General features: G+C 42.8%; 1 protein-coding gene across 1 annotated transcript in view; it reads left to right on the forward strand.

The window, feature by feature from the left end:
* LOC108671605 (teneurin-m) overlaps positions 1–17,043 on the forward strand; it is a 70,040-nt gene extending 52,997 nt beyond the window's left edge. The window contains exons 14-28 of the mRNA XM_047885370.1: positions 1,947–2,136; positions 2,979–3,283; positions 3,591–3,764; positions 4,216–4,388; positions 5,177–5,429; positions 5,904–6,139; positions 6,790–6,898; positions 7,984–8,140; positions 8,829–8,937; positions 9,169–9,990; positions 10,751–10,962; positions 11,331–11,654; positions 12,170–12,343; positions 13,066–14,491; positions 14,657–17,043. Of these exons, the coding sequence (XP_047741326.1) occupies positions 1,947–2,136; positions 2,979–3,283; positions 3,591–3,764; positions 4,216–4,388; positions 5,177–5,429; positions 5,904–6,139; positions 6,790–6,898; positions 7,984–8,140; positions 8,829–8,937; positions 9,169–9,990; positions 10,751–10,962; positions 11,331–11,654; positions 12,170–12,343; positions 13,066–14,491; positions 14,657–15,570 (5,578 nt within the window). The 3' untranslated portion in view covers positions 15,571–17,043. The remainder of the gene's footprint in view (positions 1–1,946; positions 2,137–2,978; positions 3,284–3,590; positions 3,765–4,215; positions 4,389–5,176; positions 5,430–5,903; positions 6,140–6,789; positions 6,899–7,983; positions 8,141–8,828; positions 8,938–9,168; positions 9,991–10,750; positions 10,963–11,330; positions 11,655–12,169; positions 12,344–13,065; positions 14,492–14,656) is intronic.
* Positions 17,044–17,690: the final 647 nt, after the last annotated feature.

The raw sequence follows: 17,690 nt of genomic DNA on the forward strand, positions 1-17,690 counted from the left end.
GGATAATCCTAGATGAGCTTCAAGATTTCTGGCTCAGTATCGTCCAACTCAAAAATTATCTGAAGTTTACACACGAGCCTTGCAAATTTTTCATGAATGAAAATTTTAGTAATTAAGTCCATTGAAAAACGAGATTGATAAAACGAACATTGTTTGTATTCATCCACGATTCTACACAAGATATCCGTGTAAAAGAAACAATTTCACTTCCCATATTATCAGCTGGTCATCTTTCGACAATTCACACCCGCCCACTACAGGTCCAATACCCGCTTTTGATGGATGAACTCGATAAAACTGTATAAAATATATTTTTTCTATAGATCTGAGCAGTGTTGACCATTTACCTCCTCGCGTTAAGTCTAAACTTGCAGGAACCGTTGCAAGCGCCGTTACATTGCTAGTATCAACGCGGTCCGTTAACAAAAATGCATCTCAAGATTTTAGCAGGAGTCCGACCACCTGAGCGTTTGGTGGAATCTTCATATTTTCTGCATGCTATCCATCAGAATTGTCAATGCCATTTTTATCTCCCTTATTGCAGCTCTAGAACTATAACAAAAGTTCAATCACACTGCTACACTCTATGATGTCTTGCCGTCGGCCCTGTATACGGTAAGTTTGATCGAATAAATTCACACTGGAAACTGAAATGATGGCTCAGCTTCAATCACGCAGCCAGAAATTTGCCGGTAAGAGTTTTTTTCATTCAGCGTGCATTACATGAGCAGAATAGTTATTACCATGAAATGTAACAATTTCGAACATCTGATGATTTTGCAAATCTGCCAATTGTCTGCGGTCGTGATAATATGAATAGTTTTATTTTTCTTGAAATGTCTCGAGACTAGCTATGACATTCTTCATTCAAAGCTTTGCCATACATAAAAATCTAAGGATCTGTGTGATGCACATCACTCCAACAAAAAGTGAGTACATTAACTGCTCGGTTCTGCTGCACCGTCAATGAATATTTTTGCATATTGTGCCCACTTTTTGCATGCTTCTGCTCGCTACAGATTTGACTGCACTTGTTTAACTACCAATCAATTTATTGCATTTGCATTCTTACGAATTTTGTCTTGTTCGTGCACGCTCTTTTACAATTTTCGCATGATATTTGAAGAATTTCAAAGTTATTTTCTAAGCTAAATTTTGGCACCATCAGGTGCATGAGATAGAATTGTTAGCCTACTACATAAATCAGAATCGGTAATTATCAGCCTATTACAAAAATTAAAGTAAGCATTTGTTAGCCTAGTAAAACGTGAACCAGAATAGGTTGTTGTTTGCCTATCGTACAAATAAACAAATCAGAGTAGGCAATTGAGTGCCACTCTATTGGTTTGAAATTTTATCCGAAAAATAATAATACCATCACGTCGCAAAATACTTTAGGAACTTCACATAGGAAGCAATTCTGCAGCAGCAAAGTTTAGATCCTCAAAACTTAACTAAGTTACTTATTATGGTGTGATATTTTTCACTTATGTTGATTTGATCGTTGACGTGAATGAAACCAGCATTAAGTCGATGGTACGTGAGGTAATGTGAGTTCCTTTAGTTCGATACCGATTTTCATTTTCCGAAATAAGTTTTCGTATTTATGCCGCAGAGTATTTATTTAAGAGACAGCTGGCAGAAAATTTAAAAGTATTATTTCAATGAAAATCCCATTAAAATATACGGCGATGTTCGGACATTTCCTTGCCTTTGGTCAGACAATTCGGTTAACATATAATCCAAACCTCTTAACAAAATCTTATTACCTGTCATAGAGAAAGCACTGTAACTGTAATTTAACATTTCATAATAAATATTTGGTTCTGGTTCTGAGTGTCTAGAAGGTTTTTTTTACGCTAGGCAGTTAGTCACACTCCTATGATAGGCTGCGCTGAAGATGCTGCAATTGACCAGAGGTTGGCAGGCTGTGAATATACTTGCAGACGCGCGTCGGTGATCCGCGGTCGCGTGGTGACGCGTGCCGGTCGAGGCGTGATCGGAGTGCGCGTGTCGACCAGCGACAAGAACGTCGGTACGACCACGTCCCGCCGCGACGGTTGGTTCGACCTCATGGTGAACGGCGGTGGCGCTGTCACGCTGCTGCTGGGACGGCCTGTCTTCCAGCCCAAGGAGGTGATTCTTCACTGTCCATTATTGTTTTTAGTACTAATAAAGTTAACAGTGATATTTGAGATCAGTGCCGAGATCCGTAACACATGCTTGAAAGAGTTTTCTTCACTGTCCATTATTGTTTTTAGTATTGATAAAGTTAACAGTGATATTTTTTACACGTTTATGAGATCATTGCCGAGGTCCGTAACACATGCATGAAAGAATTTACTGCGCAATCAGTTGGAGAGTCTGCATTCCGTGATAAAAGCTCAGTATGTGATTGCAAGTGTGGTTACCGGCTTGTTGCGGTATATGTTGCAAACGCTTAGGAAACTTCCATCACTGATGTTAATTTTTGTTGAAATTATTACGTGTCGGTTTACTTTTGACTTGGGCTTGAATTAATTGAAATATTTAATGATATATTAAATGAATTGATTACAAACGTTTCATCAGGAAATTAATTTTGATCAGAGGTAATTCAGTATTATCTTGAAGGCGCGTTTCATGTAAATAAAGTAAGTTGAATGTCAGGAGCTTTTACCGTAGACTTTACAGTGTGAAACGGTAGTATTATTACTAGTATAGTAATAAATACTTTGCGTATTGTTATACTTTCAGAAACGCCAATTACTTCATACGGTCAAAAATTTTCAGTCATATAATTTAAATTGTCTCTATTAACGGATTTAAATAACTTTGCCGAAAATCATTAGAAAACGCTCTTAAAATCTGCAATCTGATTTCTATTAAATGTAATTTGTATCACTATATCTGTCAATAGATTTTAATAAAAACGTTTTACTGTTTATTACGCCTCATTGTATTTGTTATTTGCTATTAAGATTTGTCTTGTTCTTCAGATTCGAGTGATGGTGCCTTGGAACGAAGTGGTAGTCCTCGATGACATCGTCATGCATGTGAGCGCAGCGCAAGAAAACACAGCAATGTCTCCGGAACGCAATTTTGCCAACAATTTAGCAGGCAACCACAAACCTTGTCCCGAACATGACTACGACTTGTTGAGGCCTGTTGTGATGGTCACGTCACTTCTGGGGGTCAAAGGCGATTGTCCTGACGACGACGCAGTCCTCGTTGAGACTCAAGCTCTTCAAGAGTCTGTCAAGATCCCCGGCACTGACCTCTACTTAATCTATCATTCCTCGCGGTGAGCATGCAAAATAAGTTCCTCGTGACAGTGTTGGTCTAAGTAATTCTAATCCTTTCTTTCTTGTTGGAAGCCTTCTGATTCACAAACTATGCTCAGTACATACTATTTTTAATTCAATTGATGATTTCGTACCTAGTTCAAGTGAACTTGAATAAAGTGTACTCATGTAAGGTGTGCATTAGTAAAGTGTACCTTTACTAATGTACACCTTGTACATTAGTAAAGTGTATTCAAGTAAGGTATATATTAGTAAAGTGTACTTTAATTAAGTGTACATGAGAATGAACCGTGTCTCATGTCCTAGGGCCCGCGGCTACCAGTCCACCATCCGCATACAGCTGACACCGGACACCGTCCCTTCCTCCCTGCGACGTGTTCACCTGCGCATCATGTTGGAGGGACTCCTACACACTAAGGTCTTCGAGGCTGACCCAAGCATCAAGTACACCTACTCCTGGAACAGACAGAACGTCTACAAGTGAGTTGGTACTCCTGCAGAGAGCAAAACTTAGTCTGGGCCTTCGGTAGTGTTGGACAACTACGATTTATTTCTCTTGACAGAGGCCCAACTTCTCCAGTGTAGGAAATGGGCATTGGATATATGAACATATGTCCATCCATTAGATATATTCATATGTTCATTTTCATATTGGAAATGGACATATGAACCATTTGAGATGAAACAATAATCTAGTATTGCTGAAATATATTCAACGGCAGTCCTCGTGTAATCGTATTAAAGTAATTTATGTCACTTATTCGCAACCTACAAATCTTTTATATATTCCGTTTCAATGGTGTCATTTACTAACAACAGTTTTATTGCTCATGTATTTATTATGGCTCCCTAGAAGTGACGTATGGCCTTGATGAAAAAGTTGAAACTAGGATTGATATTGCATGACTTAAAGAATGCGTACGTGTATCAGGCAAGGCGTGTATGGCAAGACGACAGCTCGCGTGTCGGTTGGTTACGAACACGCGGACTGCGGACAGATCTTGTGGGAGCATCAAACCGTCAACGCAGCAGCCAAGTACCTCACCATTTCTGCTGTGGGAGACTTCAACATCCATGTTCATCACAGCTATAACTTCAACCAAGGTAATCACGAATGCAGGTTATTAGGAAGTCTCGATAATTAGCTTCAGTTGGGGCGAATCTTCGCATCAATGATACATGGCATCATTAAAACATGATTTTTAGTCGGACTAAGATATTATAGTTGTACGGAGAGTGAATTTTTTTGAGGACTTTTTTTAGAACTATCGTCAAAAGTATGAAAATGTAAACAACCTTCTTTAATGCTCATTATAGTGATGTGCTCCAAGAGCCGTTTTTAACAGCAAAATATCGTGTAAATAATCTTGTGTTAATCGTTTACGATGGTTTGATTGTTGAGTTGCCTTGGTTTCATGTTCAGTGTTGCAAGCGTGTTTTTCATGCTTAATCATTGTTTCCATGACTTTCTTTGTTGAGTGACGAAGAAAAGTTATTCAGAATGCGAAAATAAGAAAAATGTATGTAAGAGGTAACAAACTCATTCTTGCATGTTCATTCATAAGTATAAAAATCACTTGTTTGCTTAAATCGCAAGTTAACCAGAAATTTACATTTCCTATCATGTAGCAATAATAAGAGAATTCATGCACTGGTCGCACGTACGTGTTTGGTACGCAGTAGCAAAATAAGAAAATTTAAGCACTAGTCGCACGCACATGTTTGGTGCGCAGTAGCAAAATAAGAGAATTTAAGCACTGGTCGCACGTACGTGTTTGGTGCGCAGTAGCAAAATAAGAGAATTTAAGCACTAGTCGCACGCACATGTTTGGTGCGCAGTAGCAAAATAAGAGAATTTAAGCACTGGTCGCACGTACGTGTTTGGTGCGCAGGCATCCTGCAGCGCGGTGATGGCTCCAACAAGGAGCTCGCCCAGGGCAGTCGACTCGTGACGACGCTGCTGGGGACGGGCGAGCAGCGCGACGTCGCGTGTGACGCGCAGTGCAATGGACGGGCGAACACGTCCCCTTTGTTGTCCCCATCCTGTCTCGCCGCCGCCCCCAACGGCTCTCTCTACGTCGGGGACTTCAACCTCATCAGGAAGGTTACGACCGATGGAAATGTCACCACAGTCGCCAAGCTCAAGTGAGTCTAACCTCGTGCAGAACTAGTCATAAGATTATCCAAGTAATCACCATTCGAACTTTGAGTTATTCAGAAAGCGAGTTCTATTCAGTTGGTCATACGACTTTAGTGCCAGTACCTTAAACTCTGAATCAGCTGGTTGTTACTTTGGTGAATTTTACTTGAGTTTTTCCTATGCGTTATTTCGCTTTACATGTACTTTTTAGCTGATGATGATATAATTACAAACTCGGGTTTACCAACCGCCTTCTGGGCAACATGCTTGCAATAATACCTCCATATTCTTCAAAATATATCGTTCTTCGTAAGTTTTTCTCATTCGTCTTTGCTTCTCTATTTCTTGTCTTCTCTTCTCTCTTATGTATTCTACCCTCATTTCACCCAATCTTCCCACTCACTCCTCTCCAAATCACTCACCACATCCACACTCAGCCCTACACTCACCGAACGCCCTCTCCTTCCTCTCACCCTCAGCGAGACGCGGGTGTCCTACCGCTACCACATGGCCGTGTCGCCCCTGGACGGGTCTGTGTTCGTGAGCGACCCTGAGGCGCATCAGGTGCTCAAGCTGCGCTCGACGGAGAGCGTGCGCGACCCTGCGCACAACACCGTCGTGTACGCGGGCTCCGGCCAGCGCTGCCTGCCCGGCGACCGCGCCAAGTGCGGCGACGGCGGCAGCGCGCTCCATGCCAGGCTCTCCTACCCCAAAGGTGGAGTATGGGGTCTTGTGGTGGAGTGGATACTACTTTTTATCCCGCATTTTGGCTAAATATTTACATATTTAGTGTGTATGTAACTCAGTACATGAGTAAAAAGTGCTGGTCTAGCCGAGTGGTTCGAGTTCAGCTAATCAAGATTAGGTCTGTGAGTGGGACGTCTTGTGGCAGAGTGGATGTAGTGCGTTGTCGTGTGGTCGAAGGTTGGGCGTTGGGCTTTTTAGTGTTAGAGGGGGTATCGTATTGTGGCTTTCAGCGTCTTTTTATAGAGGTGTGGAGTGGAGCGCCGTGTAGTAGATCAGGGGAGTGTGTCATCCCAGTAAGGTGGCCCACTGTGGCCGCTCCTACCCTAACAGTGAAGTAGGGCGGCCAGAATAGTGTGTGGTTAGGTGAGTAGAGTGGTTGCGGCTCGAGATGCCAGGGTCAAAAAAATTATTGACTAAATGATGCTCCTCAAAACCATTTTATTTTGTTAGTAATGTTACACTATGGTTGCATGAATTATATTTCATAAATGGCAGGTGACACATTAATTAGGTATAGTATTGGCACATCTGAATCAGTTATTACACTGATTATAGTTTGTTATTATAATTTATTTTTATTATTATTTTGAGGTAAACTAACTTCGCTTATGCGACCAGGGCTGGCGATGTCTGCTGACGGCGACCTGTACATCGCTGACGGTACCAACATCCGCGTCGTGACGGCAGCTGGCATCATCCACACCGTCCTGGGCGGCCATGAGCACAGGTGGCGTTTCATAATCCCGCACTATCGTGGTCGTTAATCCTAATCCGTATTTTTTGTGGTCACTGCTTTTCATTCCACATTTTAGCTAAATGTAAGGTTCATAAATGATTATGAACATATCGCAGTGGAGGAAATTATCTTTCAACAAGGAAGACCTCTATAAGGAAATATCCAGTGACGAATTGTATTAACATTGTCACCTTACATTAATCTTCACGTATCAAATGTGTTGGTAACTCAGTACATAAGTTCACATCGGTTAAAGAAACTGGGCTAGCCAAATGGGTCGAGCTCAGCCAACCAAGATTGGATCTGTGAGTTGTGGGTTTAATCCTAGCTAAAGGTAACAGTTCTGGTCAAAATATGTTTGGTGGTCGTGTAGTTGAGAACATCAAGATTGGTTCAGTGCGTTTGGGGGTTTAATAATGAGCCAGGAAGCTGTGGGAGTTCTGCGATGCCTGTAATCAGCGAGAGGCTAAATTTAGCCTAGTCAACTCTGATAAGACTATTACTATTAGCAAAAGCAAGGAATTCATCCAAAGCGAAATGCGTTTCATTTTTCTTTGTTGTTAATATTTCCATTCTCATAGATGTTTGTAATGTATTAGCAAAATATTTTATATTTTTTAGCCTGCAACTTAATGTCAACTCTTTTTTACGGTCAAATTGTTTTCAACTCTATCCGGTGATTCCGGTCTTCATTCACCAAATATTTCAGCTTGATGGTTAAAACTTTCATTCACTATAAGAAACTAGTTCAACTCTCATGTACTGTGAATTATATGTGAAGTCGAAACGTGATTTAAACAATTTTATAGAGGCGTGAAGTTCTACATCTGCAAACTGAGGTGAGGATTGTGCGTTCACACACGCTATATTTGCCTGACCATCTTGTGCCACCAGAACCTAGCCATTTCCTTGACATTCTCAGGGCTGGAATTTTGGGCCACATTTTTAGCATCTCTTAAGATTCTGCCAAAAGAATTACCAATTTTACTGCTAAATTAATTGTTATCAATATAAGATCATGATACCGTGCTTGTTATAGTGATTTTTTACCTTGAGATCCCAATGCCCTACGCCAGGTCTCACTGGTCGCCCGTGCCCTGTAACGGGACCATCGCGCGTGACGCGCTGCGCCTGCGCTGGCCCACGGAGCTCGCCATCTCGCCGCTGGACGGCTCCCTGTACGTGCTGGACGACCACCTCGTGCTGCGCCTCACGCCAGACAGCCGCGTCCAGGTGCCTCAGTGTGGCCTCAGGGTTCTCTTACTTGCATATAAGGCCTGATGCTGGCCTGTAGAGCGGCATTCTATTCTTTTGAATTCTAAATTAGCTATTCTGATATTATTAGTATTATTATATTGTCTAGGGCCTCACCTAATAGGTGACTCGATGTGTTCTTATAGGTCTTCGTATCGTCTGGGTTCCATCATAGCCTTAACATTTTCATACCCTGCCAGACTTTAAACTTTTTTGTCTATGGATGCACTAACCGCCGTCAATGTTATTCGGGTCTAAAGATGTTGTCAGAGTTACCCTCAGTTGACGAAGTGTTAAGCCTGGTAACCAAAAGCTACCTATTCTGCCCTATAGTCGCAAAACCTTCTCCTGACGTAGGCTAGCATGGAAGGTTTGGTGGGTTAATGTTGGTTAATGGCCCAGTGGTTAAAGTTGGACCAAGATTGGAGTAGAAAGTACCAAGATTGGAGCAGAGAGGAGCGGGTTCGATCCCAGCTCTGTGCGCCAGTTTCTGGTCAGAATTGGCAAGAAGGCCGGGCGGTTAAGCAAAGAAATTTTGAAGCAGTGAGTTGTGAGTTCAAGCCCACAACATGCTGTGGATGTGATGAAATGTTAAGAATCGGCGACAGGCCTACGTCTTAGTAAACGCTGGAACCGCTATATAATGAAACGTTTGTTTCGTTCACAGATTGTGACTGGCCGCCCACTTCACTGCCCCAGCCCACCTTCCGACGCCCCACACATGTCGAGGTCGGCCCTCCTGCTGGCACCTCAGTCCATTGCCTTCTCGCTCAAAGGTAAGATGTATTCTTGGCTCAATTCATTTCGATTTTACAACTATTGCTACTACATCAAAAAATAATTGTATTGAAATAAATGCGTTCTTATTAAATGCTTGCCACGTTATCAATGCGGTAACTTATATGCTCTTACTTGCGTTAAAACTGCAGAAAAAAGTAGATTTTTCCTCTATGGCTTATGATTTAGCTGTAAAATTATATGCTGGCGTTAACGCTCCGGGGTTTCAGGCGACCTTTACGTGGCTGAGAGCGACACGCAGCGCATCAACCGCATCCGTGTGATCTCAACGGACGGTCACATCTCGACGTTCGCTGGAGCAGAGACCCGATGCAACTGCCGCGACCCGTCCTGCTTCTGCCACGCGCACGAGAACGTCCTGGCCACGAGTGCTGTGTTCCCTTCGATATCTGCCATTGCCGTCACACCCGACGATGTTGTGCACATCAGTGACCAGGCTGGGTACAGAGTTCGGTCTATCAAAAGTCTACTCCCAGAACCTAATCACAACAACGAGTATGAAATATTCTCGCCTGACACCCACGAAGTGTACATTTTCAACCGATTTGGCCAGCACGTAAGCACACGAAATGTGGTCACGAACCAAATAATGTACAACTTTACGTACACCGTGAAATCTCCTTCTGGTAAACTGTCGACAGTGATCGATGCTGCACAAAATCGCATTCAGTTAATGCGCGACGGCAACGGAGAGGTAACGTCCATCGAAAACCCACTGAAGCAGCGCATTCAAGTGAAGCTGAACATGAGGAATCAACTCGAAGAGCTTGTGGGACCCGACGGTTACAATATCACTTTCCGGTATCATGTCATTTCGGGTCTGCTTCTCTCCAAAGTTGAAAGGGGAGGGTCGACTTTCAGTTATGATTACGACAACGAAGGCAGATTGTCGCGTACAGTGCTGCCCACAGGTCAAGTCATCAGTTTGAACTATGAACTGAGCGTTCGTGGAGCTCAAGTCACTGTCGCGAGGGATGAGAAGGAACTCGAGACCACCACGGTCAGAGGCACCAGCATCACCCATACCGCGGGTTAGTCCCAAAGTTGGTTGGGATTATGAGTAACACAGATTTTTTAATTATCTAACAGGCACGACTTGTTTGATGTGCACAAAATTGCTCTGAAAAGTATTCTCTGGGAATGACCACTGTAAACTTAGGGTGTTTGATAGCTCTAGAGGGAAGCAATGGAAAATTCTAATGACGTCTAAGTGTGCTACGAAAACCTATAGCGAAACCGCGTCTTTATAGGAACAGTTTTAACAATCATAGCAGAACCTAAGCTGGAAAATTATATAACGATAAGTTATCAACGCATTAATGCTGTTAAATTTCTGATGATAATTTTTCATATGAAAATACCGGAGTATTTTATTGTGTGTTATATGTGTGGCTGTTCCGACACCAAGTCTCAGTAAATTTCTTCTGGGGATCTGTGATTTACCTGATGATAGATATGCATATTCATGATCATATTCTTTAGAATCTGAAAGGTATTCTGCAAATCTGAAATGTCTCATTATCGTGAGCCTGGTGCTGGCACTGCATACACTTCTTATGTTATATGCAGTGTCATGGTTTCCGATCTGCGCTTCGCTTGGTCTTAAACGCTGAAGTCCTGACTGTTCATTAGATATGGCTCTCCTCCCAGATCCTCGTTCGCAAATCTTCTTCTTAAACACCGCGTGAAGTTAATAATAGTTAACCGAACCCCATTCTTAGGTTTCACTCGTACCTTTTATTTCGCTTACGCACCCCGAAAGGTTTAAATTGGTTATAACTCTGCCTGCAGGTTTTGTGAACACGATGTCGCAAGGCAAGGGCGGGCTGGTGCGCAAGAGCGCCTGGCACCACGAGGTCAGCCTGCACGAGCGAGCCTTCAAGGTCCTCGAGACTCTGAGCCCTACGGCCTCTCAGATGTTCCCGGTGCCTGCCCTCCAGCTCACCAAGATAGACACCGACACCATCAACTCCTACGAGTGGATCTACTCTTCCTCCCTGCCCGTTAGTTAAACTAGAACTGTTGCCGTTAATGTTTTTGGTCTTTATACTTCATCGATCTTGTCATTAACTATGTCTTTAAAATTAAAAATGCGTATTTTAGACACCGACATCAACTCCTACGAGTGGATCTACTCTTCCTCCCTGCCCGTTAGTTCAACTAGAACTGTTACACTTATTGTTTTTGGTCTTTCTACTTCGTCTATCTTGTCAATAACTATGTCCTGAAAGGTAAAAATGCGTATCATCATATACATATATTTGAGGCTTTTAACATATTAAACCTCGTCTACCTACTGCATTTTCTCGTGAACTAATTTAATATTTGATTATTATTACTTGGTGATATTCATACGTGATATTATCTTCAGGCTACGGCTGAACTGCACGTCAACAACGCCTCTCTCGTCGTCCTTCGTTACGACGCGGCGTCTCGGACTGAAGCTTTGCTGTCGCCTTCAGGAGCTCCCCTCCTGAACACCACCTACGACAGAGTGGGCCACGCTGTCCTCTACAGCCCCCACCGCCCCCTGGTGCCCGCTAGTATGCAGTACAACCAGTGGGGTAACGTCGTGAGGAGGACGCGAGGGGACCTTGTAGAGCTGTACCAGTATGACAACCTGTTGCGGCTCACGGCCATCACCTACGGTGACAACACCACGCAACAGTTCGTGTTCTCCGACCGACAAACAAAGGTGATGACTAGCGTAGTATTGTCATTGGGAAATATATTCTGAATATGCAATCTAATATTTATGAATGCTTTTACTGTACCGTTGTACAAGAACAAGCGCAATGTTTGATAAAACGAAAATGGTACAGGCGCTGTTCAAATCATGCATAGGCCTTATGTAAACATAAATTTTATGCCTTAACTTTAGAATCTTGAACTACTGCGAAATTTTCAAACTGCAACACTTGAACAAACTTTGTCTTTCTTATTCTAGCGATTTTAATATGTTGATTGGACTTTTTAATTCGTTTGAACGCTTTGTACCTAGAGCAATTATTTCAAGTTCTTTTGAATGCTCTGTATAAAAACTTTCAGCAGCATTTTCTTGATTTTTCACCACTCATCTTGGCGTTGTTATTTCATTATTTCATTGCTTCAATCGGTGGAGCCTCATCTTCAGGCTAATATTCGAACTCGAATTTAATATTTTCACAATGACATTTTGGCAATTATACGCCAAATTTTTTTTTTTTTCAGCCGGAACGAGTGATCCTGCCCAGCGGGCGGCAGTACGAGATTCTGTACGATGACGCGGACGCCCTACGGAGCATCATCACACCCACGGGCACTGCGTACTCCTACCACCTCATCATGTCCATTGGCTGCTACAAGCTCAAAGTGGCGCTGCCCGCCGACAAAGTCGCTCTCATGGTGAGCCTAGCGACACAAGTGTAATTAGTTTCTGGTGTAATAACGTGGTCGATTTACTAGGTATAAGATTTAATAAGTGACATTTGTAATATGGAAGGAATCGGGTGATCTGGAACGTCCATGTCGTTAGTATAATTCTTCTCGTGTAATAACCAATGCAATCCACCAAAGAATTTATCTCAGAAATGACCTGACATTCTCCGAGTGGGAATGTACATTGTGGTGTTGTAAGTTCGTGGGCTAATTAATTATCATTTCATCTCAATTGCGTTGAGTCTATCGTGAAAGCTTCTGTAGGCACTTCTGTAGGCAACCATTTTGTATTTTCTGTGATTGTGTTCAGTGTTTTAAACTCATTTTCCTTTCACAAGTTTTTGCAATTTTCGTGGGAGAACTGATTCTTTTACATCCACTGTTCTTCTACTGATTATATTATACACGACCGCTTCAGCAGCCTCGCAGTTCGACACTAAGAGCTAGATCTAATACCCAACTTATTAATCGTGTATAAACTGTCGCAACTGCTGGTCTAGAAGGAGGTAAAAATATTTCGCATAAATCAAGTTATGGATCAACATCCTAAATACATACACAATTATAAAATTTACTCATGTACACAGAAGCATGCGCTATCGATGTCGTTTAATAATTCTACTATTAATTACCTGAAGTAGGTACTGTGGAAAGTACTGTACTGTTAATTCTACCGTCATTCGTTCCAGTTACGAGTGAGCGAGCAAGGGCGCCTGTTATCCGTGACACAACCTCTTGGCGGCACGCGCCTCTTCGAATACGATACCCTGGGGCGTCTCAGGGGCGAGTATTTCGGCCAAGGGTTCACGGAGTACGATTATTGGGAAGGGGGACTACTACATGGGGTCAAGTCTAGGTATGACCACAATGAAGTAAGATACGAGTTCCAGTATCACGGAGGCTTGACGAAAGAAATGAAGCTACGGTTCAGGTCCATGAAGGGAGATCTTCACAAGGTTAAACTTCATTACTTGTATGACACCAGCGGACGCCTCATGCGTATTGAACTGAAAGTTGATTCGTCCAAGTTTGATGCATTTTATATCCGCTTCAACAATCAGACTGGCGCTCTGCAAGCCATCAGTGATCTGAGAATTGTTCGTCAAGACCTCACCAACGTTATAATTCTAGACCAGAACCGTCATTTCATCTGTAGACGAGAGAGGGACGACTATTGGCGCTTAGCGGAAAAAATGATCACACTTCAAGGCAGGAACGTGTTTCGCATGGCGTTGAAGTACGACAATAGAGGCCGCATCAGTAAAATGGAGCTTGAGATTTCAGGACGTCAAGAGTTCACTAATTACACGTACATGATGGACGGGCAGCTTTTGGAAGCCACGGGTACACACAAGTGGCTCTACAGCTACGACCAAAACGGGAACATTCTTTCTTCGACCGACAACACTCGAGCTGAATTCCTTCATTACGACGAAGCAGACCGAGTTATCAAAGTTGGTGATGGTAACATTGAATATGATGCCCGTGGCTTTGTTATCAGGTACGATCAGCAGAACTTCGAGTACGACACCAAAGGATTGCTCGTTCACGGATGGGAGTCTGATCGCCGTTGGTGGTTCAGGTTGAGCTACGATCATCTTAATCGAGTGTATGCTTATCGCGATCACTTTAACAACGTGACTCAGTTCATCTATGGTCGGCTGGACCAGCCACACCTTATCACACACGTGCATAACCCAAAAACACACAGCACCACGACGCTAATTTACGACGACCTCAATCACTTGATAGCCATGGACACCCCTACTGGGCGCATCTATGTTGCCACTGACCACGCGGGCTCTCCGATTGCATACTTCGAGGAGAATGGATCCCTCATCCACCGACTGAGATGGTCTTCATTTGGTAGACTCATCGAGTCGGTGGGTGAGAAGATCTGGGTGGGTGTCGGTCCTTGGGGAAGTTTCGTTGAACCTCTCACTGGAGTTGTCTTGGTGAATGGATTCGGCTACCATCCTCGGCTGCTTCAGTTCCTCACTCCTCAGTGGGAGAAGATGACTAAAGCTCCTCGTCCCGTCACTGACGTGTACGTCTACCGCTTCAGGAATAATGATCCGGTCAACGCGCAAAGCCACTTCTCTGAGGAGATTCACGGTAAGATTTGAAATTAACTAAGTTACTTCCTTGATGATTCTACTCCTAATTCATCGTTGTTTATATTGATTGCAATTAATAATGCTCGACATATTTCCATTTTATCCGCATTCCATCCTTATTATTAGCTTTATTTACTCGTGTAACTTTTTGTATGTCCCGCAGACGTTAAATGGTGGCTACGCATGACCGGCGTTGATTTGCAAAACTCGCTGGGCTCCGACTACAAAGATCGCATCCTGGAGAAACCTGAGCCTTCATTAGACGTTTCAATGAAACCCTCAATTGGAATCAGCAGTAGCCTCACGTGCCAGTATCGAGCAGGAATAAACTATCTGAAACACTTGAGCTTCTTCTCCCCGAAGAACGAACCCACGGCACTTGAATGGCAGTATGCACCAATTTCTCAACAATCGTATGTGTTTGGCCCCGGTGTCTTAGTGAGCGTTGTCAACAAACGAGTACTGATTAACTTCGTCACTGTTGTAGAAGACGGATCGTCTGTGATTGGAGATGTCATCCGCATTGTATTGAACAATTCACTTCTTCTAGATGTTGTCGCGACAGAAAATGATCACGAGACCTTCTACTTCGTCTGGGAGGAGAAGAGACGAGAAGCGGAACACGAGAAGCACCTGGCCCGTCTTTCTGGCATATTCAACGTCACGAAGGTGAACGGCGCCATAGGACCGGGAGTACATCTTGCGACGCCCACTGCTAACCTCATGATCCTGTACGGCATCCGCCCCAGCAGGGCCCGCAGCTACATCCTGGAACAGCTGGAAAAGAGGGCGGCAAGTACCGCATGGGACAGAGAGGCGGCTCTTGTGAGGGCTGGGCGCCCTGGAACAAGGGAGTGGCAGCCAGATGAAAAGACGCAACTTATTAAAAATGGCTACGTTCGAGGCTTCCTTCCGAGCTCCCTGCACTCTACGGATGACTATCCCTTCTTGGCAGCAGACCCCACAAATGTAATGTTTCGGCGAGACAGCTCCAGAAAACGAAGGAAGACTCGCAGAAAGAACAGAAAGAAAGGTTGGCGAAGGCGTGATTGGAGTCGAGACACTCGAGCCACTTGAAAAATCAGTCACAAATAGATTGTAGTGTCTTGATGGCGTGTTTAAAAAAGATATTAGAAGTCAAACTATTAATTAGACGGCTATTAGCTGTGTAGTGGTATCCAAGTTAAATCTTGTGACAACTTCAGTAGCTTGAACAATGAAGGAGACCAATGTGTCCTCCACGGTGCTAATTCGATACCAAAAGGGTTGAGTTTCAGACAAGACTATTGTGCTGGTGCAATACTAAAACAATAAATGAGCCGAGCTCTCTACTTTATCGTGGCTCGCAAACGAGTAATGTATAGAAATTAATCGATTCCATGAAGTTGATCGAACTTATCGATCGGTCACTCATGCGTCAATGTACGTATGGACTATTTTTGCGTCTAATTTTTCTATTATATTACATAATGATTTGAAGATTAACGCTTAGATATCGTTAGCTAATGGTGATTTGTATTAAAATTCAATTGTCAGGAAAATTCATGCTTTTGGATGCAGCGGATCATACGTTACGTTTTATTTGCACGATTTGCTCCAAGCATGACAGCTCTTCGCGTTCGCCTTTTATAACTCCAGATTGTGATACCCGTGTAAATAAATAGCTGGGCTACTTGGATGAGGATCAACATGGTAACAAGTCTGGGTCTGAGCCGCGACCACGGCTTGACTCCACGGTAATGTTGAAGCCTCGGGTCAGTTTTGTCGTCGTCGCTGAGACAAAGTTTCCTCCTCTAGTCAGATTTTGAGATCATCCCTCGCTTTGATACGATAAGACAATGATTGTCATCCCTAGCTTAGGTCGTTCATATGTAGAATATTTCAGGAATTTTCTACTATCATTTATTCCGTGTGTGAATTTTAAAGTAAGTCAGTCCTGCCGTCAATCCTCTCGTTTTTTAGTTTACTGTTAAACTTTAAGACCATCGATGGTTCCCTTTCTACGAGGACTCGTAATGAGTCTATGCTAGAGAGGTTTCTCGGTTTCCTTCCCTCGGCATTTGCCTCACTAAATAAATATCAAGTCTCTTTCGATGTCTAGCACTAGTCTAGAATTCTTTGCCTCTGACCCTCATCTAACCGCCATGTTTTGAACTCATTCTCAAGAGTTTTTCGTTCACAACCATCTGAATATCGTCGCTACATGTATACAATAAATTCATCTGAATCATTAGAAGGATACAAATTATTCTTGCATTAGCATAACCAATCAATTTTGCGTAATTTTTAATCGCTCTTTGAACAGCATTTGCCAACACCTTGTAAAGAACCCCTATCGCGTTTCAGCTGCCTCATGATATCACCGTGTGAATGTTAGTTATTGAATTGTCATCATCACAACACATTCTGCCATGACAAAATTGTGCAGAAATTTCTCAATAGAAGCACAGACTTTTATTTACCTTAGGATTACATTTCGCCTTTTCGGTTATACGGAAATGGTTATTCGTAAAATTATTTGCACAGAATGGAGATTTTTTTCCAAATGTAAAATCTTTCACAGGAAGATTTTTAAATGAATCATTTATCGTATTTGTTTCTTTAATGCATTTTCATTGGTTAATTCTCTTGATGTTCTTGTGCTTATCAGCTAATGCATTGGCTATCATTTTTCGCAATAATTACTCTCGCCATCACATCGACGTGGAATTATCTTCGATTCAGAATGCATGTTACAACCCAGCTTCTTATTAATGCCCCATAAATTGCATTGTACATTACGTCGCATAACCCGATTCACGCCATTCCATTTCCTTACTTTAAGTCACTGTCGGCTGCAGTTAATCTTCTCGTTCGGCTATCATGAATGGTGTATTACTTGATGTCAGTTGGCACTCTTTTCTTTGTGCCAACTTTAAATAGAACGTAAGGGCTTTATTATTTTTCATAGCTCATGTTTCTGTGTTGTATACACCGTCGTATTTTTTATTAAGGAGTCCTAACAATTGAATCTCGCCTCCTTAATCTGTGTGCGACAGGCTGCAGATCCTTTGTGAGGCAATTCATTGTAGCTTAAAGTTCCTGCGTCATCGTGCTCCACACTAGAGATGTGTACTAGTGAAGCAATGTGCTCCTCTGCGCATACAGTAAATATTTTCATTTGAAAAGCTCTGAAAGGTGTATTTGGCATCATTTTT

The sequence above is a fragment of the Hyalella azteca genome, unplaced genomic scaffold, assembly GCF_000764305.2.
Source record: "Hyalella azteca isolate HAZT.00-mixed unplaced genomic scaffold, Hazt_2.0.2 contig17699, whole genome shotgun sequence".
NCBI classification, from domain to species: domain Eukaryota; kingdom Metazoa; phylum Arthropoda; class Malacostraca; order Amphipoda; family Hyalellidae; genus Hyalella; species Hyalella azteca.